Raw genomic sequence first — 26,127 nt, 5'->3', positions numbered from 1 at the left:
AGGGTTCCTATGCCGACTGCAAGTTCCACTTCGATCCAGTCCCCGGTAAATGAATTCTGCTTTCTAATGACTTTCATGAGAAAATCCACGATGTGTCAGTCTTTAGAAATGGTTCCAAGAGGTTGAAAACATGCCTTGCAAATGAAATAAACCTAAAAATTTAGAGATCAAAGAAAAGCTATCTGATAAAGCTGCCTAGAAATGTGCTATATACAAACTTTAAAATGAAATGGAAATTTAGATAGAAAAATATGATTACAGTATCAACAACTCATGGTGGTTTGTCTATTATTTTTAATATAAAAATCTCTAAATCTTATAGCTTGTTGTCAGATTTTCTACAGGTAATCAAGTAATTTTAATAGTTTTTTAAATTTTCTGTCTAATGTAATTTAAAACAAGTATAAGTCCTCTAATGCCACCTGTTTTTTTTTTTTTTCCCTTTGACCAGTTTTCATAGACTTCAAGCATTTCCACATAGGTGGGGGTGTCACAGAAATAGGGTCCGGTGCACCCTTGATTCTAGCCGCAGCAACACAGTAGTCCTGGGGAGACTTGAGTTAGGTCTTGCCTTTGGCCATAACCACCTTGAGTTTTACTTTTCTTACCTGTAAACAACAGATCTCTGGTGGACAATCTCCAGCAGCTATTCAGGATCAAAGTCTTCCTGCTCGTTATGCCTACTACCACAGATTCAGGGTTTCAGCACTTCTAAACAGTGTTTGTCTGGAATTTGCGTAAATATCAGAGGCCCCGAAACAACTAGCACAGTGGCTGTGGTTGTAGACAGCACTGCTCGCCTGCGCTTAATCCAAATGGTAAGTTCTAAATCTAGAAGTAGCCGTTATTTTCAGCCACTATCAAGTGACATGAGTTAAGTGATGACACTCATGTAGTAACCGGTCCTGAGTCTCAGGCAGCTGATACCCAGGATTGGCAGATCAGCATAACTACTTGAGACCTACAAACATAGTAACGTGTGTGGACACTGCAGTGTCTTAGAGAAATTGTGAGTCAGCTCTTTGGGATCAGGGTTTTTGTTAGTGGATTTCATGTGCAGACTGATCAGTTGATCATTCATGCCGGGAGTATGTGTTTGACTTTATGGGAATAAGGAAATTCAGAGACAAACCACACTAAAAGCTCTCTAACCTCAGGACCTCATGTTGTACCAGTAAACATTCATATACTCAAGTATATTACTAGAATAATTTTATAGCAAGTGGAAAATAAAGACTTAAAGAAATAACAGAAAATCATGTTTATTCTGTGTTTAATTTGTGCTATGTATTGAACATGCAGCAGGCCGTCTCATTTCCTTGGGGTCTTCTTGGAGAAGAAGCAGGGGGAAGCCTTTCAGAGACAAAGGATGTGTAGCCTAGAGACAGTGGCGTTGTAGAGCAGGCAGGACCATGGTAGTGGGGTAACCGTGACTGATGACAACAGAAGTCAGACAGCGCTAAAAAGGGTTTGTGTCGGGCTCACTTGGCAGAGAGGAACAGCAGTGTGAGCAGAGGGGGCAACATTCCGGAAATGAAGAGTCTAGGAGAGGCTGCCCAGGTGTGGCGGTGGCTGGCCACAGACCAGCAGGGCGTGGAGGCGAACCCAGTCTGCAGGCTCTCAGGGCTGTCTCCTGGCTGGCAGTGGAATTGGAACTTCGTCCTCTGCTCGGTGGGAGCCAAGCAATCCATTTAGATATTATTAATTTTGTAAAATAAATAAGAGAAGGAGGAGGAGAAAACCTTGGCAGCAGGTGAAAAGTGAGCTAGAGAGGGAAGGGACAGAGGACAGGAGAATGAGAAGATGGGGGTAAGACTGAAGACCGATGCCGTCCCCGGTGGGGGCAGCAGCGAGGAAGAAGAAAGACCTCGAGCTGGGCTTGGGGAGATGAAAGCTTGTTCAGCTTGCTAACTGACCTGATCGGACTGCCAGGGAGCAGAGAATCAAGAAACATTGGAAGAGTCCTTGCTTAGTTGCCTGATGAGTGAGGGTTCCATTCCCAAGACAGAGAGAGGGCGTGAGGAAGCGCGGGTGTGGGGGCAAACAGTAAACCAGGGCACGGGTGGGACGCGCTGCATCTGAGGACATCAGCGTAGAAGTGAAGCCCGGGCCTCCAGGCCTGGAAGAAGGGGGAATTGGGACAGTGATACAGCTGTCTTCTCCAGGAGAGGCTGGGCTCAGGTAGGAGGAAGCAAGCAAGGAAGGCAGAGCCTAAATACCTGGGGAAGGGTGAGCAGCTAGTAGGGGGAAGTGGAAACTGCAGAGAATTGCCAGGCTCCTGATTTCTCTTCCTTACTCCCTACTGCGTGTGGAGAATCGTATCTAAAAATGTCCTTCCTGCTCCAAAATTTGTTTTTTCCCACAATTATGCCTGAAGCTTGTTACCTTGCAGAGTGATGTGCTCCCGTCCTCCTTTCCTGGGGGCATCTTCACCCCATCAGGAGGGAGCACCCCTGCCTGCTGGGCTCTCTCCCTGCCCACACTCAGCCTTAGGGTTAGGGCAGGGTTAGGGGTTTTCTTCACCGTGTTTAGTGCAAGCAGGACTTTTGCGCAAATTTGTGCATTTGCGCCATCATTTGTGCATTTGCGCAAATGATCTTTATTTATTTTCTGTCTTCGTTTGTTATACTGTAAACTCCTCAAGGGCGGGAAAAGGATGCTGCTCCTCACTGGGAATGGAAAATGGAGCACCTGGGAAACGTGTGACACAGGCTGACATTCAGTAGCTAGGCACTGAAAAACTGTGAGTGAGCCTGGCTGTGGCCTCTCCAAAACCCAAGCCACATGAGTTTTTAAAATTCAGTATCAGATTTATGTCTCTTTACTTCTTAAGAAATGTTAAGCATATTAATATTCGTATAACAAACGTTCCGTGCAGAGCCACATAAATACGATATGCTAAAAGAAATTCCTATAAACATGCACACACACACACACACACACACACACACCTATATATCATAAATTATAGATTAATTTTATCACCTCAAAGACTGATGGACTCCCGTTGGAAAGTTTCCTGTTTCATCTCTACTGGGTGTTTAAAAAACATTTTAAGAGGACACCTTGTATAGGAAATACAGTTCCAAATGGGGCTTTGGAAGTGATAGCAGCGACTATTTACTAAAAGGGAAAGAAAGAGACCTTCATATGCAAATGTATGGCATTTGAAAATGTCATATAGCTACATCTACATATAAATAAGATGCTCTCTCAATTCCAGGGAAGGAGACTTTGTGTGGCAATAGCCAATTTCTAAATCAAAGTAAATGAACAGACCAGCAGTGGGTGCAGATACAAGAAGGGCGCGCCTTCATTAAGTCCTGTAACTGCCACATGCCAGGTCAGAGACCACCTGGCCGAAATCAAAATCAAAATAAAATCAAGCCTCTGAGTGCTCCAACAGTAATGGGAATAAGCCAGCTGCAGAGGAGGGACCCAGGGACTCACAGGTCACAGACTGACACCTCTCTCTCTATAAGTGTTTGCTTCTCTTCTAAAAGATGTTGGCTTGGAAACCAAAAGCCTTGGAGATCTCCTACATTTAACCTCTGTGGCAGGGTTTTTGCTTTCATGTAAAATTCTAAAGGTTGGAGCAAAGCAGAAAGCTTTTCACCTCTTTTTCTCATATTTGTTCTTTTGGCAACTTAGTATCACAATCACTTTGGGTCAGTTCCTCCAGGAAACCATAGTATCTAAACTACCTGGTAGGGTTAAATAACTTCTGTGTACTCAATAAATTATCCTTCCAGGCCACCAGGAGATCACTGTATAAATTATATTTTTCCCTTATTGTTATGGTGCTCCCAGCTGCTAGAAGAAGCCACAGGGAGAAAAAATTTAATACATTATTGTGTGCAATTTTTAGTGGCCATTTCCTGGCATGCATGTGGAAAATGCTTCCCTGACTGCGAGAGCTGACTGCAGTCTGTGGTGCAATGCACCACAAGTTCACTTGGGGTACTAAAAAAAGCATAACAAAACCTGTCCGGGCCCTTCCACAGCATATTTAAAGGGAGCTGGGGCTGAGAGACTAAACTTCTAGACTTCAACCACTTGAATCTTAGGGGGAAAAAAGAAATTTTAATAAACTTAAGCTATCCATAGGAAGGATAATGGAAAGTCCAATTGTCAAAGGAAAGCAACAAATCAGAATGGCTTTTAAACGGATAAATACGATTGCTACATTTTATCAACCATAGATGAATGTTCGGCACTTTATTATCTTCCCTTTGAAGTGACCTTTCAATACAGGAATTATTATCATGACTGGAAAGATTAAAAACTTTAAGACTCAGAAATTTTAAGCAATTTGTCCAAGGGCATTTGGCTTATTAAGAAGTTAAGAGTATGTGTAGACTCTTCACCGTTTGACCTGAGAGCGGGCTGATCATTGTCTATTATACCCGCCTGGCTCTTGCTCTGTGCAGTGATAGAGAAAAGGTAACAAGATGCAGGTGGGCAGCCTCTGAAACTATGCAGTCTCTGGTAGCAGATATTACAGGGACCAAAACAAACCCTTAATGAGGATTAAAAATACCGTATCAAAGAACATGGTCAAAAAAACTAAAAAAGGCAAAAGAAATAGAAATTTTTGTTGACTTTCTGCTAAAATATGCTGACATGTGGGGATATTTATGTTTTGTGAACATCTGGTGGCTATTAGTATGTTTTTATTCACAATCTTCTATTATTAATAATAAAGGAAAGCTAGATAATTATGATATACTGTCACGTTGAATGAATATCATGCGTGATTTTTTCCAGTGTGTTACAGACCATTCGATCAAAAATAAAAGCATAAATTTATTTTTAGAGGACTAGATACTGTCTTATTATAACAAACTTGTTTCCATCAAAGTAAACCATATTGAGTCAGTAACACTTGTGTATGAGAAATGAAGATACATTTCAAGTCATGTTTGTATTAAGCAATTCATATGATACTTTCAATATTATCTTTAGGTTGAGAAATGACCTAAGCCCCATATATATTTGCTTTACCAAGACAGAATTGCTTTTCTTGTTAAGATTTCACGACTCAGAGATTATTTTATTGGAGATAGAGATGCCAGGACTTTTGTCTCCTGTGTAGGTTGTCAAAGCCAAGTGCGTCTTTGGTGACCCTGTCAGCTTACCCCCAGGTCTCTGCAGTGGGCTTATTAAACTGCTCAGGGCTCCCGTAAGAATCATCCCTGAATTTAAGTAAGAGCTACCACCCACAAGCGCCAGCCACGACACATAATCACGGTGTGGCCAAGAAAGGCAAAACTCCTGGGCCTTTAGAAGAGGCCACTGCCCATGAGTGGGAGCATTGGCCTCCTTGCTTTCCAGGTGGTGGGTGCCCACTGGGTGGGCACCTTGACAGTACTGTGTCTCCTTAACCCATGCCCTCCACCTGGACCCTCCTCACTCCCTGTCCTCCTAGACACCCGGTTCCCCCAAGAGCCACGGTTGGTCTCCCACCTGGCTTCCTGTTTGGATTCTTCAGATACCGCATACGCCTATGTTTTTGTTGGTCTAATTCTCGTTCCCCTTCATGTTTCAGCTCAGATGTATTTCTGCTGGAAATGACCGCGATTAGGACTGGTACTGCCCTTTATTGAGCACTTACTGTATGTCTGGCACTGTGCTGAACAACTGCATTACCTTTTACTCATTACACACATTATTTTTGACACAGCTATAATTTCTTGCATACTGGCTGCTGGCTAAGACATTGTTATAGATGGTGTAGGCATGCATAATAATTAATGGCCTGCCCATGGTCACAGAACTAGGAAAGCAATGCAAAATCAAATACATTTTGAATCCAGTCAGACTCCAGAGTCTGTGATCTTCTTGCCTCACAAATGTTTACAGGGAGTTAGTGCCGTTTCACCCACTCCAAACCAAGGCTCTCTGCCCCCCACCTCGTGCTTGGAGTCTGAGCATGGGTCCCCCTGTGTGCTATGTGATCGTGCTCTCATTTTACTGCGGACATGTGTCTCGCTTCAGTCCCACACTGCTCCTCAGCAGCACCAGCTTCTAAATGCTCACAATTTGACAGAACCACTGAGTTTTTAGGAGAAATGAGATTACCTGCAGTGTGGCGGAAGGCACTGGCAGGTCCGTACTATTTGACCCATGCATCAGCCACGTATTGCTAGACTGACAGTACATATGTAGCATCTCTTCACTTGCATTGTGTATATTCCTTAATGCTGTGTGGAATGCTTCTAGAAAATACTGCAGAACGCCCTGAGAGGTGAGTGAGAGAGAAATAACTGTCCCTACAGCCCTTCAGGCTCACAGTTTGCTCCTGATTCCTTTGGAATATACCAGCTAGCAAAGATGGTCAGGGACTTTGGTTTCCCATTTGTGTAGCGGAAAGACAGATGCAATCCTGTGACTGGCTCTGCAGAGCTGTTCAGCCAGGGATACTTCATCTTCTCTGTATCAAACACTGTTTGACACAATAACTCTTCTTCAGTTGGTGCTGAAGATTCATTGCTCCAAATCTCAGGCGAGGATCCCTACGTTGGACTTACTCGGCCTGACAGAACTCTGAAAAGACGATCTTGTCACCTCTAACCATAGTCAGGACAAAGTGACAGTATCCTCTTGTGACCCAAGACAGATAAAAAATATGAAAGAGGCTCTGCCTCCAAAAGCAATTAGGACACTTCTGGCACTGCCAAGTACGATAGAAAAGATTGCCAAGCTCTTAGACGTGGAAGTGCATTCAGCGGCGCTTGGCAGCTGGGGAAAACTGCTTCCAGAAAAGTCTGAGAGCAGCCACAGGTACCTAAGTTTAAGAAAGTTGAAGGAAGTAAGATTTCACATTTTTACTACAATAGGTTATTAATAAACAATAAGCCATGAATGTGTTAAACCGAAATGGACAAACTGAAATCTCAGATTTTAAGACTTTGCCCGCCCTTGTTGGGACAAAAAAAAAAAAATTGATGATTTTTATTTTTCAGTTAATGTGTATTTTATAATAAAAAAATTCATATTATAGGAAATTATCTCTCATGTAAAGATAATCACTGTCGAATTTTAGGAACTCTCCTGCCAGTATTTTATATTTCCACATATATTAATGCAAATATATTAACATCCTATTCATCTTTGTAATCAAAATCTTTCATAATTTTAAGAGAATATTATTTTGTTATGCTATAATTTAACATTATTGTTAAATTGTTAATTTAACATTATTGTTAAAAATTTATACAATGTCCCTTTTTTGCTGTTTTAGATGATAGCATAATTAATATTTTATCTTTGTAATATGTGTCTGTCTACTTTCAAGTTTCTTGATGCATGATTGATATTTGGAAGTTTGTACTTTACTCAGATTCCTCTGTCTGTATCACGGACCACAAGTCAACTAACATGAGACGTGGCCTTTTACTGCATACAGCTGTTCTCCACACTGACTAAATGTCCTCCTCCGAGTGACACATTGTAAACAACTCACTCAGTTTCTCTGCTGTCGAAGAACAGCTTTTGGAAGTGACCTTAGATACAGTTAAAAAAAAAATTCGCTCTGCATCATCCACACTAAGCACACATAGACACAGCTTATGTAAACTTTGTGTAGTTTCTTTTGTTCTGTGTCCATATTTTTTATCATTCTCAACTCAGTGTGGATTACTTTTATAATGAAAAATACCCAGAATGCTTTATTTGTAAGAAAAATAATATAGAACTAAGCAATTTAGGCTTCTCCGAAAACTCCTGTTCTTCAAGTTGAGTGATAACTGTTTCCATTAGTAAGTGCAATACTTATAATACCCATGGTTATGACTCTACATTACAGACTCAAGTGCAGGAGAAAAGCAATCTCAGGGATCTCTCCAGGCAAAAGAACAAAAAAGGAGAGAAAAATTTCTGTCTCAATTATCTAGACCTTTCAGACAGAATTGTTTTCCAGCCTGGAATTATCCAGATGACTGCCTCCTCCATTTTTCTCCTAACACTGCATGTACAAATCTAAGGCAATTCTTCACCATTGAAACATCGTGAAGAAAACATCAGATTAAAAATGAGAGCACACAGAACAATTGAGAGTGGGGAGGTGAGACTTCTTTGGACTATCTTTAGAACTTTTCTATAAATCAAAATCTACATAGATTTTCAGAGCAGACACACATGGTTCCCAGAGCTAGATCTGCCTTTTACCTTCTGGATGATATTAAGGACTAACTGGATATTTCTGTCTTTAGTTTCCTAGTTTATCAAAGAAAACATACATAGTGTACACAGCTAAATATAGGCATAGATATAACTGTACATATGTATGTGCACATGGATGTGTGTGAGTGTACACACACATGCATCAATAATGAACCTTTTAGAGGCATAGCAGTCTTAACATCAAAACTACAAACACTGAAAATTTTAAAGCATCAAACAGTTATAAAATAATAATGTCACTTACTGACATTTCTACCAAAGCTGACTTCTTACATAAAGGAAGTTGAACACGACAAACATTTGATCTTTACTCTTATTTTTCTTGTGATAAGTTTTTCAAAAAGAGGAGAAAAATGCCTTGCTTAAAAGCATTCCTCAGTGACGTTTCATCACAGTCTAAATTCCCTTCCACTTCCTATTTCTTAGCTCGCCTTTAAATTTACCCCTCGAAATGCCCGGGGACCATCATAAACACCCCCCTCCTCCTTTTCACATTGTGTAGTCATAGATTTCCATTTCACAATGACATTTTCTTAGCATTATTTAGTACACATCTCACGCCATAAGATTTTTTCCACCCATTCTGAACTCTTCTCAATTTCCATCAATTCTATTATAGACATATTGAGACACAAACATGTAATTTTCCATGATTTCTCAAAAATTAAGGCATTCCTGACATATATTGGAATTTAAATGTTTATCCTGTTCTTCCCCAACATACAAAAATGGCACTGCCTGGGTATTAAAGGCAAGAACTTAGTAATCTTCAAATAGATCCTCCTATTTGACAGCACATAAGCAACTCATATTGTAGGTTATTGTTGTGCCACCATTGCTATTCCCGAGTCCAAGGCTTAGACGTTGTCTTTCACATACACTTCTCACTACCATAGCAGTCTCCGTACCCCTTATTGATCCATTTCCTGTTCCAGTATGATACGCTCAAGATCATCCAAACGGTTTGCACTTGCCCTTGAAGTTAACGCAACAGCTCTGCATGCCTGCCGTGCAGAGCTCAGCACAAGACCACCTTCCCGGGGGCTGGGGATTTAGCTCAGCAGCATAAGCACTTGCCTTGCTAGCAGGCAGTCGTGAGTTCGATCCCCGGTACCAATAAAAAAAGGAAAAAGACCACCTTCCCAGCGATTCTGTCCTCTTCTGTCTCTCCCCCACTCTGCCTGGCTTTTCTGCTACGGCCACAGGCTGCTTCCTGGAACCCCTCTTTCCTAGGGTAGAGCCATGCTGGACACAGGTCAGGAGCGCTTCCCTCCTGCCTGAGTACAGATGTCCTCACCTCTTCAGAGCAGGTCTCCTGCCCTCCTGTTCTCTACTGGAATGCTCTGTTTTTCCCTATAACATTTCTAACTTGAGCCTTAGGTTTCTGTGAGTTTGCTATTTTATATTGAACATTATACTTCTCATATGTGCCCCCTTCAAGAGAAACACCCTATTTGGCTCACAGCGTACCGCCTAATATTTGGTGTATAAGACAACATGAATCAATATTAAAGTGAATGAATACATTGATAAACTAATAGACAGGCTGAATCCCTAGGAAATGTAGAAGCCTCATGAGTAGGAAGTATGTTTCTTACCTTCCCAAGGCTCCACAGGCTACATGAGTATGTTCCATGAACTAAAAGCTGTGTGATGCTAACAAAATCAGTTACCACAAAAATGAAGGATGATCTGTCCATGTCACCCTACTCCTGCCCATCTCTGAATACATTCATTCTGTGCTTTCCCTGTTTCAATATAAATAGTTCTCTGGAAGCCTCAATTGTAAATGCCCGGCTATTCTATGTTTCTATGGACACAATAGGTATTTGACTTACTCCAAATTCCAATTTGTGCATGTTTTATAACCCCTGTTGATTCCTTGAGTGGCTAACCATCTTGTTGGAAAGTGTAAATTATACACTGTAAGTATGTTAGACTTGTTAAGAGGTAAACGAACACTATGAGACCACGAAGTGCCTTTTAGTTAATAACTTCTTTCAAGCCCTAAATGGTGTCCAAGTGGAAAGAAGAAAAATCCTTTACTCTTGCTAGACTGGAGGTTTGGTTTGTTTTGGTTTTTTTTGTTTTTGTTTTTGGTTTTTTTTTTTTTTTTTGCCTCAGAGTTACCAGTAGTAGAAATTAAGGAAGTGTCTAAAGCAAATCAGTTCAAAACTAAGAGAAAAAAAGAGTTCATAGCTATTTAAAAATAACTTGGGGAATGAGTCATTCTGGACTTAAATTTTTAAAAAAAAAATTTACACTTAACCAAAAGATAGCATTTTACGTGTAAGAATATTTAATTTTCATGTTTTTCTTAATGGAGTACACTAAACTTCTGTCTTAAACGAAAGATATCAAATAAGCTATAAACTCCCAAATTCTCTACCCAGAAGTCCTTACGTCAGAATTCCATGTGAACATCAGTTTTTCGGGCAAGCTGAGAATGGAGTTAGGTAGGAGATCACAGTTGCAATGCAATCTGGAGTGTTTTGTTGCAACGTCATTGATATCAGTTTGCCTCTTGATCATTTGCTTCTTTCCACTAAAGTTAGAGTGCAACATTTGTTCTATGACAAAAGAACAACCATCCTTCTTATATGATTAATTAATACATTAAAAAATAAACTCAGCCCCTTCCAAACACTTTTCTCCTCCTCTCAAATATTTTATTGTATTATTAGTACTGTTTTACTAATTGACACCTTCAAAATATACCTCTTTTGTGCAAATACAGGGAACCAGACGTCCCCTGACATCAGCCTGTCACGCAGTGTCATTCAAACAGGGAAGCCTTTGAGAGTGAAAGGAAGCACCATCAATAATTATGCTGGGAAGAGAGACGTACACTAAGACTTCCCAGGTCACATAGCAGCTGAAATTAATCTTTCATTTGATCACATATGAACTATTAAAAAACACACTTCATTGACATAAGAGCTTGGTTAGTTTGCTAGGGTATGATAGCAAATTATCACAAACCAGGTGACAGAAATGTCTTATCACACAATTCTAGAGGTTATAAATCTGAATGCTTTTCAGCAAGGCCACCCTTGCATGGAAGGCTCCAAGGGAGATTCTTCCCCTGACATTTCCACGTGTTGGTGGAACGCCTCGTTTTGGAGTAGCATCGGTCCAGTTTTTGTCTTCATCTGTGTGTGGCCTGCTTTTGGAGAGACATAGTTTAGTCAGTGTAATAACCCTTAAAATACTGATTATTCTACCAGTCACTAAATGTAAGATTTTGTAAAGTCATTCTAGGCCTGAGTCATTGATACTCACTACCGGAAACACTACCGGAGAGATCATGTGGAAACCTTGAGTGGTTGGAAGTTCTGTTTCAGAAAGCACCACCACCTTGGGTAACATTTTTATTCTGTTAAACACAGAGACATTTGATTAATTTGCATGTAATAAAATATAATTAAGAAATGTCATCAAAATAAAGATGCAGCATTAGATTTTTTAAAAACTCCATTAGATTGTTCAGGAACTATATTGTGTTTAGAGTTGATTCTGTTACTTTCCAAAATATCAATTTGTTATGGAATGCTAATTTGAAACATTAAACCCACTTTCAGAAATATTCATGTAGCATCCTCTTCTACAATTTTTCTTGAAATCATTTTGCTTTATCCTTAAATATCAGGAGGGAATGTCTGTTCACCTTCTAACTCTTTCACTGAGAACCACTTAAGACTTAATTTGTCAGATACCATCATGTGGCAGAACTCCAAATCTGTAAGTGAATCCAAATCTACACTATAAATGCTTTAACTGCCCTTTCTAGACCATGACATCATGGAGAAGAAAAATGCAAACCCACCAGCGTTTGCTTACACTTGCTTTTTCAGTTCATTTATAGACACCCTTCTTGCCATTTACAATTAGCAGCGTGTTTGCCCTTCGTATCTTTGGATCTTGCTGGAGAAGACTGAAGTGCATGGTGAATGTGGCTTCTCCTAAGCCCTGAGTTTTGTCATACTGCATACATGCAGTCCATCCACTGGGGCTCTCCGCCATGCTGCACCTTACCATGTCACTTAGAGTAAGACACTGCTTATGCCTTTGTAGCACATCACATCACACTGTGCTTTTGGAGGAGAACAGCCAAACAGCAGTAAGTTTCACAAAGCTGTGACACCAGGATATAGAAGGCTGGGTAATAGCTCTCTAGGCCTGTCCTGTTCAATCATTTATTCATGCTAGGTAGGCAGCACCCCACTACATGCCTTCCCTGTTCTAAATCCCAGGAATAGCACAGCAAAAACCACAGCCTGACCTAAAGGAGTGTGTAGTCCAGGGCATACATACCTCTGTTTTATCCATTCATCCATTGGTGGACACACAGGTCACTTCGGATTTAACTATTATGAGTTATACTGCTGTAAACATGAATCTGTACATGTCATTACAATATGATGCCTTTAACACTTTCAAAACAATGCCTAGAAGGGGACTAGGCGAGTTGAATGGAATTTCTGTTTTTAGTTCTTAGAGGATCTTCATTCTGACTTCCATAGTAGTTGTACTAGTTGACCTTCCCAACAGTGGGTTACGGTTCTTTTTTCCGAAAGCCTCGCCAACACTTGATATTATTGCATTTCTTGATGATAGCCATTCTTTCTGGAGTAAGAATCTCTGTGTCATCTTAATTTGCATTTCTCTAAAGGCCAGTGATCTTGAACATTGTTTCATGTATTTATTGGCTATTCATACTATAAGAAAACAGCTCTGTTCATATAAAACACACAGACTTATGCACATATGACACTTTGGTGAGAGATCTTTAGAACAACAAAGTTGTCTTCTAAGGTTCTGTGGCATCCAGCTGCTCAGGTATCCAGCATTGCATAATACTGCCAACTATGCTTACACACAATTTCTAGACTAAGTTTATTAAACTTTAAAGTTAAATCATAAATTTAAGATTCCTTTGAAATAATAGAAAACATTGCTATTAGACGTCAGTTTACATTCACTTTGTGAAGCTTTATGTGTTTCCTTTATTTTTTTCCAGAAGTTCAGTTCTAACGCAGTTTCCATAGAGATGCACACATTTCTACCAGAATCTTAACCACTTTTGAGACTCTGTTCATGAAAGTTTATTGAAGAATAAGAGTTATACCTTTGTTCCTTAGCTTAAGAAACGGTGAGAGCTCTCCAGTTCTTATAGGGCTCTTGTAGAACACCAAGCTGATTGCTAGTCTTAACTCACTGCAATATGCTCACATACATCTGTGCTGCATTTTTATCATCTACATCTAAATTATCTTAAATATAAAAGTGAATGCTTTTTTGTATTGAGATTGTATTCTGAATATTGTATTCAGAAAATACTGTATTAACTTATAACTCTAGTTTCTATTTGAAATGCATTTTCCAGTTTTCTTCCTTGTTGTCCTGGAAAATGCAACATTTCTTACGTCTGAACAATACCACAGACCCAGGGTGGATGGCCAGATTAGAATATGCAGATTCGGAATTGGCAATACATAGTTCCAGCGAGATTTTTGGAGCATGGCATGCATAATACCATCAATTTATCCACTTAGGAGAGCTCAGGTTTCCATATCCTTAAAAATCTTTTTAATCTTAAAAAAAGGTGGTTGTAAATCTTGCATTTTAGAATCCCCCATCCATGGTGCACAGAGAAGATATTATTTTGAAGCTAGATGATCTGCTCATTTCTCCGCTGTCCCTTCAGTCATTTCTTGACACACCACCTGCACTCTATGAAGCCTAGTGGATCCTTTTCCTACTGATGCAATTCCTGCTACTTTTCTGGCAGCTTCCTCATGGTCATCAGCATGTCTGTGGGAAAACTATGGGACGAGTCCACTAGCAGAAACACTGTGTGTTCATCATGTTGCTGTGCCACCACCACAATGCTTAAACAGATCAGGCGTTTTCTCAGGATTGGAGCCACAAGCCTGTGGAGCCCAGGGGAAGGCTGAAGCAGGAGGATCTTAAATTCAAGCCCAGCCTTAGCAATATAGAGACATAAAGAGATCCTGTATCAAAATGAGAGAGAGAGAGAGAGAAAGAGAGAGAGAGAGAGAGAGAGAGAGAGAGAGAGAGAGAGAGAGAGAAGGAAGGGAAGGGAAGGGAAGGGAAGGGAAGGGAAGGGAAGGGAAGGGAAGGGGAAGGAAGGGAAAGGAAAGGAGTGGCACGGCAGGACTGGGAATGTAGCTCAATGTAAGGTCCTGAGTTCAGTACCCAGTACATAAAAAAAAAAAAAAAAAAAAAAAAAATCAACATAAAGGAGTTTCTGAGGTCATGTGTCACAAAGAGAAGTAAAAAACAATGAAAATTTGTGTGAAAAGGAGCCAGGCGAGGGTCTGGTTGGAGGGACATTGAACCTGGACTTCAGGGGCAAAGGGGAACATCCAGGAAGTGTCTTAGAAGTGGTAGTCCTGGGACCTGACTAGAGCTCTGGGGTGGCAGAAGAGTGCCCTGCAAATCGCAGCCATCAGGAAGGAGGAATTTCCTGGGTGCCTAGCAAGGAGGATGCAGAGCCCCGTGACCACGAGGGAAGGAGCCCAGAGCAGGTTCTCCACAGTCTTCACAGCAGCATTAAACTCTGATTGCTTGATGAACCACGAGGAATAGGTTGAGAGGTGCTGCTTGACAGGGAGGCATTTACTACCAAACAAAAGGATGTAGAAAATCTCAGACAAACCAACGCTGGCAGTGGGACAGATTATAAATATTTGGAAAATTTCACATTTTCCCTGCATGATATTTTCCCCATAAATACATTTTAATTTTTATACAGTCAAACTTTAAAAAAAAAAAAAAAAAAGAGCAGATAGTATGCACCAGACTTTTCTTCTAGAAAGATTTTTTTAGGTAAAAAGCTCTCTCTATAGAGAAAAATGGACCTGGGCGAAGGATTGGAGGTGACCGTGGTGAATTGCTGAGGGGTGAGGATTCGATTTAAGTGAAGCGTGGAGAAATGTGGAGGAATGAATTTGGGAGTTATTTAAAATCCCAACACTTGGGGCTGGGGATTTAGCTCAGCGGCATAAGCGCCTGCCTTGCAAGCAGGCAGTCGTGAGTTCGATCCCTGGTACGGACAAAATCGAAAAAGAAAAAAAAAAAAAAGAATCCCAACACTTGGTTTATTACTCAATTAGAATTGGAAGCGCCACTCTGATTTGTGGTTTGGGTGAATGAGTGAAGGAACGAAAAAGCAAGAGGGAGGAGGAGTGGGCTGGGACGGTGCCTGGGAGAGGCGGGCTCCTGGCTGGAGAGGTCAGACTCTGACCTGCACAAGAAGAGGGGCGCTCACTCAGCACACTGGCCAATGAATGCCTGATGGCGGGAGCCTGGGTAGAAAGAGGAGGACCCTAGAAAACCACGAACACTTAAGGAATCAGTTAAGAAATGGGACCCTACAACATAGGCAGTGTAAGAAAACCAAAAGAAAGGTAGAGGGAGGGGAGGGGAGGGGAGGGCAGGGCAGGGCAGGGCAGGGCAGGGGAGGGGAGAGATCATACGCTGGAACCCACGGAGGGGAAGACCTGGAAAGAGGAGGTGCTCAGCTTCAGCCGGTATTGCTGAGGGGTCCAGACCCCTGAGGTCTGAGAATGTCCTGCCCTGCTCACCATCAAGGATGTTCCTGGGGACCTGGGTCATTGCAGCGTCTCTCACAGGGGCCAGAGAGTTAAAGAGTGAGAGGGTGGCAGTGCAGGAAGAGAGGAGCGGGAACAAAGACCCCACTTTTTTAAAGAGCTTAACCATAAAGAGCAAAAGGGGGAGAGAGATTTGCCAAGGGACTTGCACTTTGAGAGGCTTTCACATTTTAATTTTAAGAAGAAAGACATTTTAAGGTGTTTAAACACTGCGAGGAAAGAGCAGAGAGTGCAGGAAAGTTGAAGATAAGGGGGAGAAAGGAGAGGACTGATGCGGAGAGCCCTGGAAGCTTGGCAGGGTTGGGATTCCTGACGACTGGCCTCACACAGGATGCCTCTCTCTGGGTCGAGGAAGAAAAGAGACAGTTTTCAGAACGGAGTTCCGGTCTAGGCAGAGCACAGAGGCAGGAGTCAGCAAGGGAAAATAAATACCCCAGAGCCAGATGCTGTCTGTGTTTTAGTAGCTTCTTAACCGCGTGGCCTGCCGGTCGCTTGGAGAGCCCGACTTCCACTTTGCTTCTGTTTATCGGTTGTGTAAATTCTTAAGACAAGTAGTTTAGGGGCTGGGGATTTAGCTTAGCGGCATAAACGCCGGCCTTGCAAGCAGGCAGTCATGAGTTCGATCCCCGGTACCGATAAAAAGGAAAAAGACAAAAAAAAAAAAAAAAAAAGACAAGTAGTTTAATCTGTTAGCACTTGCGTGTCTTGCTCTGCACAGAGTGGAAATTGTGTAAAGCTACCGTGAGAAGCTGCTATCAGGAATGTGTTTGGTTGCATTGCGTACAGCGATGGCCCTGTGGCCGATGGACCCTCAGGGAAGTCCCAATGCACTATAGATGGATTTCTTGTCCTTTTATGCAGCAATCTGTTTTGTGGACTGTGCAAGAGAAAACACTGGGAGACGATGGATGTGGCACCCCGTGTGTCACACATGAGACACATAGTAGCTACTCCAGCAACATCATTTAATAAATTACTGGGTGAACTCTGCATACTCAAACTTCTGTTTTTATTGCGTTCTCCAAAGTGCTCTGGCTGCCCCTCCCCCATCTCTGCTGCAGGCCTGTAACTTCTGGTCACAGAGAAAAGCAGATGGGTGGCTCCCGAGGGTCCTCATAATACTTAGCCCTTTCTACACACCCAGCCTCAGCAGGAGAAAACAGTTCCAACCCATAGTCCAGAAGGCCAGTGTGGACAGGACCTGGACGCACTACTTTTGGTTGTCACACGGTATCTTTTTCAGAATTGTTACCAAAGATGCTCACTAGGAAAGGATACCCAGATTCAGTACTAAGCAAGTAAATTTGGTGAGAAATGCAGAGATTTAGCTCAGGACCACAAAGGCCAGTATTCTCAAATAAAATGCCCTCTCCTTTCTTTTATTTGAAATAAGAAGAGATGCTGCGACAAAGCTCGGTGAGCAATGTTAGCTTAGCAGTGTTCTCGGCAAGCCTGAGGCAGCTGCAGCCCTGGACTCCCAGGAGGCGAGGGAGCCTCAGCCCCTTATCTCTTCCTGAGGCCTGGTATTTGCAGAAGTCTCCTCAAAGCCATCCGGAAGCTCCATAAAATTCAACATTTATAAAAAGTCTCCAATCTGAATGCTCTGACCCTCTCAGGGGTTCCAACTTGAGAGAGCTCTTAGGCTGGTGACTAAGGGTGAGGCGTGGGAGGGACCAGCAGAGGCTTCTCTGTCCTGGGGATGGCTCACTGCGGTCCCTGGAGAGTTCTACCATCTGACACTGGGCAACATATCTGAGCCAAAAAGTAAAGCAAATGGCTAAAAATGTGCATAATCGGCTCATAGTAATAAACAAAAATAACATTTTAAATTTCTTCTTAAAGATCTAGTACATCTCATTAAATCAGTATGTCTTGTTACACACGATCTTTGAGCTCTGAGCATTGCCTTTGTATGTCATAGGTTACAATACCACATACCAGTTTCCCACTCAGGATGTCACAGATTTTGCTGTGTCCACTATGCAAATGAATTAGAAGCTGAGTTAATAAATGACGGTGCAGATAATCACTAGTACCTTTGCATTTCAGTCATCCAGTTTCCCAAATGACTACTTTTATTTCAGGTTCTGGATCTTTTTCCAACTTAAAAATCAAACAATTCCTGAAAATGCCATCATGTCCTTGTCTGAGAATGCGGTAGCATGAACCCTGGTTTTCTTCTGCTCTGTTTTACTGTTGTACTATGTAAGAATGTTTACAAGTGCTAATATAATCACTTTTCACATTTTTTATTAATGCCTGATCCCTAAGCAGAAATGGCCTGTATTTCCATCCAGCCGGTTCCCAAGCAGTGACATTGCCTCGCTAGCAAATCTCAGGTCCAAGCAGCACAATTACTCTGAAAAAACAGGAGGGTGTTGAATTTGCAATGAGTTCATAGTATCTGGAGGATCGAATCTCCATTCTGAAGAGTTATTTTTCCTGACTCTCTAACCAAGACTAAATACCCAGGAACACGACCGCTGGAGCTCTGGTCTTTCAAACCCTCATGCTGATGGTGTCCTTAAATGCCTGTGCGTCCCTTTTACCCACCTGTCACTCCTAGCTGGTGTTCTTCTTTGAGTCTCTGTCCTAGAGGCTTAAAAGAGAAGAGACTCTAATCATCTCCTCATCTCTACCTTGAAGGAATGACAGCGGGTGAAGCGACTGTGGAATTTGTGGTGTTACAAGAGCTTCCATTCCATTATATTCAAAGCCCATTCAACAGGAGTGCTTTTCTGATTTAAAAAAAAAAAAACTTCCATTGCAATTCGAGCTAGATATGCAGCTTTGCTGCTACCTCTTATGTTTGTTCCTGATAAGTACAGGAAATAAGAATTGTATGTGCTAAGACCAACTCAAGTCAACAACGGGACCATCATGACTTTGCTCACATTCACAACTTATTTCTGTCCTGGGTATAATGTAAACATAATGGAGAGTAAGATATTTTTTCTTTTCTGGTTCGTTGAAAAAAATTATTTTGAATTGCTTTGGGTATACAGCAGTAAACAGGGTAAAATCAAGTAATCACAACAGGTAAAAGATGATGAATATTTCAAGGCTGAAGTTTCCCTTTACTATCATTAAATATGAAAAACACCAGTAGGATATAAATATACTCCACATTGAAAAGTTTAGTCTTCTAAAACAGTGTGGTGTGTGTTGTGTACCCACAAGACAAGATAATGAACCAGAGTGGTGTTAAATTTGAATTTTGACCCACAAAATATATGTTCTCAAAAGGAAGATGATATAATAAGGATCTTCTTAGGGTAAAATGTCTGCATTATGCACATAGAAGAAAATTAAGATATTGCACATCTCTTTTTAAAAAAGTCTCCACAATTAAGGCAAAAATGATTTCTTCTGTTATATATGTGTATGTTTTATATGTAATATAAATATATAAATATAATATAATATATATATATATATATATATATATATATATATATTCTTTCTCCTAGACTAGTAATGGCAAAGGGCATACATGTTACTTCGTTTTGTTTTAAGACAAAAGATGTTAATGCCTGAGTTGTTTTGCTAAACTGATACCTCAGCATTTGGATTAACTTGCAGTGTTTGCACTTTGCAATAAATAAATGGGTTTCGAGTTGCGTATTGGTCATCCTTCTCTAAAAGGTTCCCCATCACTGTCCTAGACTATCAACCCTAGTATTTTACAGTAAATATTAGTAAATGCTTATTAGTAATGTCATATGAGCAAGCACTAACAATAGAAAAAGTATACCTTACATTAAGAGCTTAAAGCACCTGGAGTCTGAAATAATCGAATCTACCATACAGTGCCGTACACAGTGCATCTGAAGGAAATGGAAATTCGGCTCCTTTTTGAGACCACCAGAAACTGACTGCTTCACTGTACAACACTTACCTGTCAGACAGCTCTAGTTGCTTAAAAATGCACAGCAGAAACCTGCCTTCCTCAGACAGCCCCGTATACTTGCTGTTAGCTCTTCTGCAGGATTAAAAGATCCTGGTGCGGGGTCGGTGACCCTAGGGAACTGAATATGTTTGGAAGAAAGGCCTGATGAAAGCAGGTAGGAGTCTCTCTGAAAAAGAAATGGCCTAACCAGCCCCCAACAAGTCCTCCTGGATTATGATGGACAAGGATGTGTCTGGATTTCCAGCCCCTAAAACGTGGCATATTATTGTCAGCATGATTTTACAAAGTCCAGAACTCAGTGGGCTGAAGGAAGCTGACCTTTGCCCCTGCTAAAGGATAATACTCAAGAATTCAGAACTAATCAATTCAAATGCAATATATGACTGTCAGATGGGCAAGATAGTCATGCGGTACTGTCAAAGCCATTCACTACTTGTAGGCTACAGACAAGTCCAATTATTTTAAGACTAGACAGCAGAGCGTCTGAGCAAGAGAAATGGGTTGACTGGGAAAATATTTAATAACATCAGACGCTAATCATACAGTATGTCTGTCTCTGTGACTGAGACCTGAGGTTTGCTTGTGTAGTTGCTTTTCAGGGCACACAACCCTAGAAGAGCACTTCTATGGATGACATCACTGGACTCAACACTGCTTTGCCCAAACTCTAACACTTACCACAGGAAAACTCAACTTGGCTTAGAGATACAGACTGTCTTGGTCTAATCTCACATGATGCTGTTTATGCTTTGTTCCATAACCCGCAGCTCTGGTGGACTAATTCTCTAAGTATCGCATTCTTGTGTTTGGGTAGAAAAGAAGGCAGGAGTGACGGTAAACACACGTACACATGCACACGTATACATGCACACGCACACACACGCACACACGCCCCACACTGTAGTGCATGCCTCTGCACTTCACTCACCGCCTGTGCACGAAGGGAAGGCCCCGCCTTGGGCCAGCCCCTCGGTCTCTTGGCTTTTTCTGTCTCCTGCCCTTAGAGCCTGAGGCTGTCCCTGCAGTGGAACAACCCACTTCCTTGGCTCCTGCTGAGCGCTGACTAGCAGTGGCTATGCAGGGGTTAGCCTGCGACACTGGGGAGCCCAGAAACTGTCTCTTAAAAGAGCCCAGCTCTCTTTACTGACAAAACCATTTGTAAACATTTTAAGAGAAAACTGGTCAAGGATTTTAAACAGAGACATGGAGGGTTTCCACCATCGCCACTAGGTCCCCTAGAAGAGAGAGCACAACCCTTACATTAAACCTCTTTTTAAGTGGAGGACAGAGAAATCAATGGCTGAGCCACCAGCCACTGGAGGAAAAATACAAAATTTCCCAGGATCATTTTTACATCATTTTAAATCTCTAAAAATTCTTTATTATTGTTTAATGTAAATTTCCAGATTACCGTGGTCCATACACATATTTGTTTGGGATATTAGATTTGTGTGCTTCTACTTTTCTTAATATACTTAAATCTCATTTCGAAGGTATGTCTATTGCATTACTGGAAGTGGCTGTATATTTAGGTTTTCAATCAACTGGTTTACTTGGTTGGATTGACTATAAATTTGTTGACATATATTGATGATTCCTCATTTTCTTGCCCAGAGATCATTTCTTCTACTCATTTATTTTCAGTATTTCTCCTTTCCTAGTTTGTCAGTTTCATATGAGCAGCAAGCTTGTGAGAACAGTGTAAACTGATTACCAGGGTTTATGATGGAACCTGTGTGCACCTCGTGATGGCTGGGCTGGGGGGTGATCTCCATGAGAGTGGCCGGCTCTTAGCTCACCGAGGCAACACACAGCCTCACGCAAGCACTTTGCCCTTTGGCTTTGGTGTGTAACAGTGAATATAGTTCAAATACAGAGAGAGACAGCCCGGAAGAGGTGAGGGTCTGTGATCAAAACAAATAACGATAGTAACAGAGCCCCCAAAAGGTTTTTGAGGTAAGAAAATTCTTGATCTTCTTGAAAGCAAACCCTAGTAAGATGTATTTGGAAACAGTTAGGATGAAAAGGCAGTGTCTAACTGAAATGCGGGGAGACTCCCACTGCATGGAGGTGGACACAGACGCATTGAGGTACAAACACTAAACACAAGTGTGGAGTCGTTTGCGATGGAAAGAAGATCCACAAATAAACGTGGAAATCAGTGCTGCCTCCTTACATCAGCAATGGGACTGCAGGTCCACTGTCCCCTTAAACTCTGGGTGTCGTTTGGCCACTCATCTTTTCTGCCCCTGGCTCTGTGCAGAATGAGCCTGGTCATCACCGCAGACCCCAGAATGCCCACAGACCACTACGGTGTGTGGGCTCGCCTTGCTTCCACCATGGTCTGATCGGAAATTTCACTTAAAATCACCCCTGTGCTTGGGGTGTGTTTGCTTACCATGTGTGTGATTGGCTACCAAATCACCATGCACAAAATCCCAGAGTAACTGGAAACAGGGGGAAAAGACAATCAGTCCAGAACGTACTGTGTACTCAGAGCATTCTGAGTGGAAGCCGTTCATCTACTTCGGTGATCTTTGTCAGTATGGAAGTATTTCACTGCAAAGAATCACCGACCAGCCTAACTAAAGGGACAGAGGCACAACAAATGGATGATGAACATGTCATCTGTAGACTTTGTACCGTAATGTAAACAAAAATCTATTAATTTGAAAATCACATAGTAAATCCTTCATGAATCTGGGTATGTAACTTGAAAAATCATAACAGTATACCTAAATAGCTCCACCCAAGAAAGTACTACATATGCCTAACAATTTATCTCAAGCTTTAATGATTTACAGGTGCCATCTAATCTTAAGATATGCCATCTAATCTTAAGATATCTTAAAATATGTAGATACTTTACAGTTTTGCCTAAACACAAATAATACATTTGTCTGATTCACTAATACCAGAGGCACTTTTTTCCTGATGAATATGCTCATCACCCGTGACTGTCTATGAAAATTATTTTAAAATTATAAGGATGTTTTATAAATACTGTACCCCTATGTACAAAGAATTATTTCAAGGGGCTGGGGATTTAGCTCAGCAGCATAAGCGCATGCCTTGTAAGCAGGCGGTCATGAGTTCGATCCCTGGTACCAATTAAAAAAAAAAGAATTATTTCATAAAACTAATAAACTTATAATTTTTTATTGCTACTGACCAATTACTTTGCTTTTGAAGATTACCTTTAGATTGAGACCAAAATCTTAATACTCTTCAGAAATTTTAGAGACTATCAGAATCAGGTTATAGAAGAAACTCAAACAAAGATGAACTTTTTATTACAAGTGAAGATACAAAGAGTCAAAAGCCCACTTACAGTTGACAGATGCAAAATAAACATGTCTACAAGCAACTTCAGAAAAATATTTATCTTTATTAAAACTTGCTAATGACAGGAAAAAGGGTTCATTGTAGAAAACAAGCTTTTCTCTGTAAGTTCCAATTTCATGTTGTTAGCACTGGCTAAACATCATACATTAAAATGCGTTTGCAGCCTTCAGTATGTACTGTGTGAATATCTACATAAGTGATTCTGAAGTGACATTTGCTGTTCCAATAGCTTTATTTTGGCAGTAAAAAATGTATGGATGCTAGTAACAATCTTGTTCACAGTAGCTTAAAAAGCCTGAAAAGGATGCATTTGTTGAAATTTGCATTTGGTTTTGAAAATGTCTGTTTAACAATTGACATGGCCGTATTTTAACTTCAAAGCTCTCACACTGAGAAAGAACCAAGGTATTACAGCAATTTACTCTTAGGGACATTATAGTGGGCTTTGAAATTCCAAAAATAGAATATTCCTTCCTGGATTATTTTATGATCAACGCACAGCCTGTACACAGGGAAAATTAAAGCTGTCTGATAACTCCTGGAAACACCACCATTAAAAATGTAGGAAATTGCATAAAAGCACAAAAAGCTCTGGGTAATTTTGCAGCTTCATGTCTAAGCACAATTGCCAAGAAGTCTGTCTTTCAGCGCTCTCGGTCTCTTGCTTCCAAAGCAAGGACTTTCAGTTCCTGCCTTTTTGAATAGCTTTGCTTGCCGTAGCTTTGCTTCTTAATGAATGGGTTGATCTTACCGGGCTAAGACCATATTTACAGAAGCCACTCTTTCATCTGTATTCACAGAGAACGCTAACAAATTAGAAGAAAGTGCCAGAGAACACCACATACCTTGTCCAGAACATTACAATGGCTTCTGTATGCACGGCAAGTGTGAACACTCCATCAGTATGCAGGAGCCGTCTTGCAGGTAATGCACTCACGCTTCAGCTTTTAAGGTGCATAAAGTACAAATGTAGAAGCTAAATGTTAAGTGTTGTGGAGGATTGGTTGGCGTTCTTCTTGAATGGCTGATCAGCAGCAAAACCAGATTTCTCTTCCCCCAGCCTGCACACACAAAGCCATGAACTGCCCCTGCTTTAGCACTCAACTGTTCTGCACCATGTGGCTGTAGATGCTCTTCTAGCAGGAGGCAGAGCTGTGCTGTGAGCAGCAGAAGATTCTGAAAAGCACAGGCTCCCCGTGGCTCCCCACTGCCTGCCCTGCACAGAGAGCATGCTTGGTACTGCTCACCAAGTCAGTCAGTGTTACTTTGGGGCAGTTGTTATACGCAGAGTTCTTCACAGCTGCTAATAAACATCGGTCTTGGTTGATAGGACGCAGGGTTTTCTAGGTGTCTGCTGTCCATGGCGATCTGCATGGTGAAGCAGCTCACCATACCGCCACTGTTTCAATCATGTACACACCGCCTGCCTGTCTGGACATAGTTTGTAGCCAGAGAGTATTCACATCTAAAACACAGTGGTCATTTCAGATGGCAAAGCCAAAATGAAAAAAAAAAATTTTCATTTAAATTGATAAAGTTGCAAAGATGAAAGAGCTTATATTTTGAGACATACATAGACAATTGGAGTTCTCTCCCTCCCTGTCTCTGCCTCCCTCTGTCTCTTTCTCATCTACCACTGCCTCCACTGAATACGCTCGCACCAGCCTAGCGGTGCAGCCAGGCAAGAGGACATCACAGGGCACTCACGCTGCTGCTCCTCCCCCTCACAGTCACAGTTAATAATCCTGCCATGCCACAGCAGCGGCCTCAGGACAGAGTGACGAGAAATGCAGCCATGACCTGAAATATTCCCACAAAATCAAAAAGATGCATTGGTGCCCTTCGGGATTGTTTCTGAGTTGTTTCCTTGTTGCATTTTCAAATGCTAATTTCAGTTAGCAAGCTATTTATCCAAGTTTTTGTTTGGAAATTGAGGGAGAGGCAACATTCATCTCAGAGGAAGCATCCCTGGGCATGTTTGAAGAAGTATGCTGCCTACATCCTAAGGGCTTTTCTCTTTCCACTGCTTAATTTTTTGGAGAGAGGCTTGCAACCTTGTCCAGGCTGACCTTGAACTCATGATCTCAGAAGATCTCCTGCCTCTGCCCCTCAGATAGCTACAAGTACAATCCTGCACCACTGCACCTAGCTACAAGTACTTTCTTCTAACACAATGTAGCTCCCACATTAGCAGAGACTTTAGGAAGGAAAAATTAAAGAAATGACTCTCACTGCACCCCTGGTCCTAATGTTTTTCAACATTTCTATGCCAATAGCATAGAGAGTGTTTAAAACACATAAGCAACCTTAGTTTTTTGTACCGTGTAATCAGGAACAATCTTTTTCTCAAGTAAATAGTTTATGTTGATTAAAAACTTAACTGAAATGTGAAATTCACCTTTCCCCCCTCAAAATGGAACCATTATTCTTGGGCATCATTATCTGTCTGAAGTCATCAAAATCAAATTATCTAACAATCCTGTCTTCAGAATTCATTCTTATAATATGAGCCTCATATCTTCCATACGATAAGCACAAAAATATCTTGCTGGAACAGTCAAGAACCATATCTACAAATAGGGTTTATTTAGAAATTGGTACCAAACAACCAAAACCCTCTAGCTTTATGATGAAGGTCAATGCCAATTGGCCACCTGTAACAACACATCCGGCAAATACAGGTCACTGGACACTGTGATTTCTTCCAGGTGTGATGCCGGTTACACTGGGCAACACTGTGAGAAAAAGGACTACAGTGTCCTGTACGTTGTGCCCGGCCCTGTGCGGTTTCAGTACGTCTTGATAGCGGCTGTGATTGGAACCATCCAGATTGCTGTCATCTGCGTGGTAGTCCTCTGCATCACAAGGTCAGTACCTGTATAGACGGTCACCCCAGAGAGGAGCATGCTGTGCTGCCTTTTATTTAATCAGCCCTGTCCAGTCATGGTCCTAGTGTGGACTTGCTGGCCGTCTGTTCTCCCAGAGTCCTGTTTCCTTGTCATGAGAGCATTTGAATGGCCGCGTGGAAAAATACTGATTTTCATGGTAGAC

General features: G+C 41.4%; 1 protein-coding gene across 1 annotated transcript in view; it reads left to right on the top strand.

The window, feature by feature from the left end:
• Nucleotides 1–26,127, top strand: part of Tmeff2 (transmembrane protein with EGF like and two follistatin like domains 2) — a 232,842-nt gene that overhangs the window by 203,296 nt on the left and 3,419 nt on the right. The window contains exons 8-9 of the mRNA XM_063259468.1: nucleotides 23,877–24,000; nucleotides 25,785–25,943. Coding sequence (XP_063115538.1) covers nucleotides 23,877–24,000; nucleotides 25,785–25,943 — 283 coding nt within the window. The remainder of the gene's footprint in view (nucleotides 1–23,876; nucleotides 24,001–25,784; nucleotides 25,944–26,127) is intronic.

This window comes from Cavia porcellus, unplaced genomic scaffold (genome assembly GCF_034190915.1).
Source record: "Cavia porcellus strain 051 isolate PalLab524CR breed Dunkin Hartley unplaced genomic scaffold, mCavPor4.1 scaffold_12, whole genome shotgun sequence".
NCBI lineage: Eukaryota > Metazoa > Chordata > Mammalia > Rodentia > Caviidae > Cavia > Cavia porcellus.
Note: the sequence above shows the minus strand (reverse complement) of the source record. Positions and strands in the feature narration are given on the sequence as shown.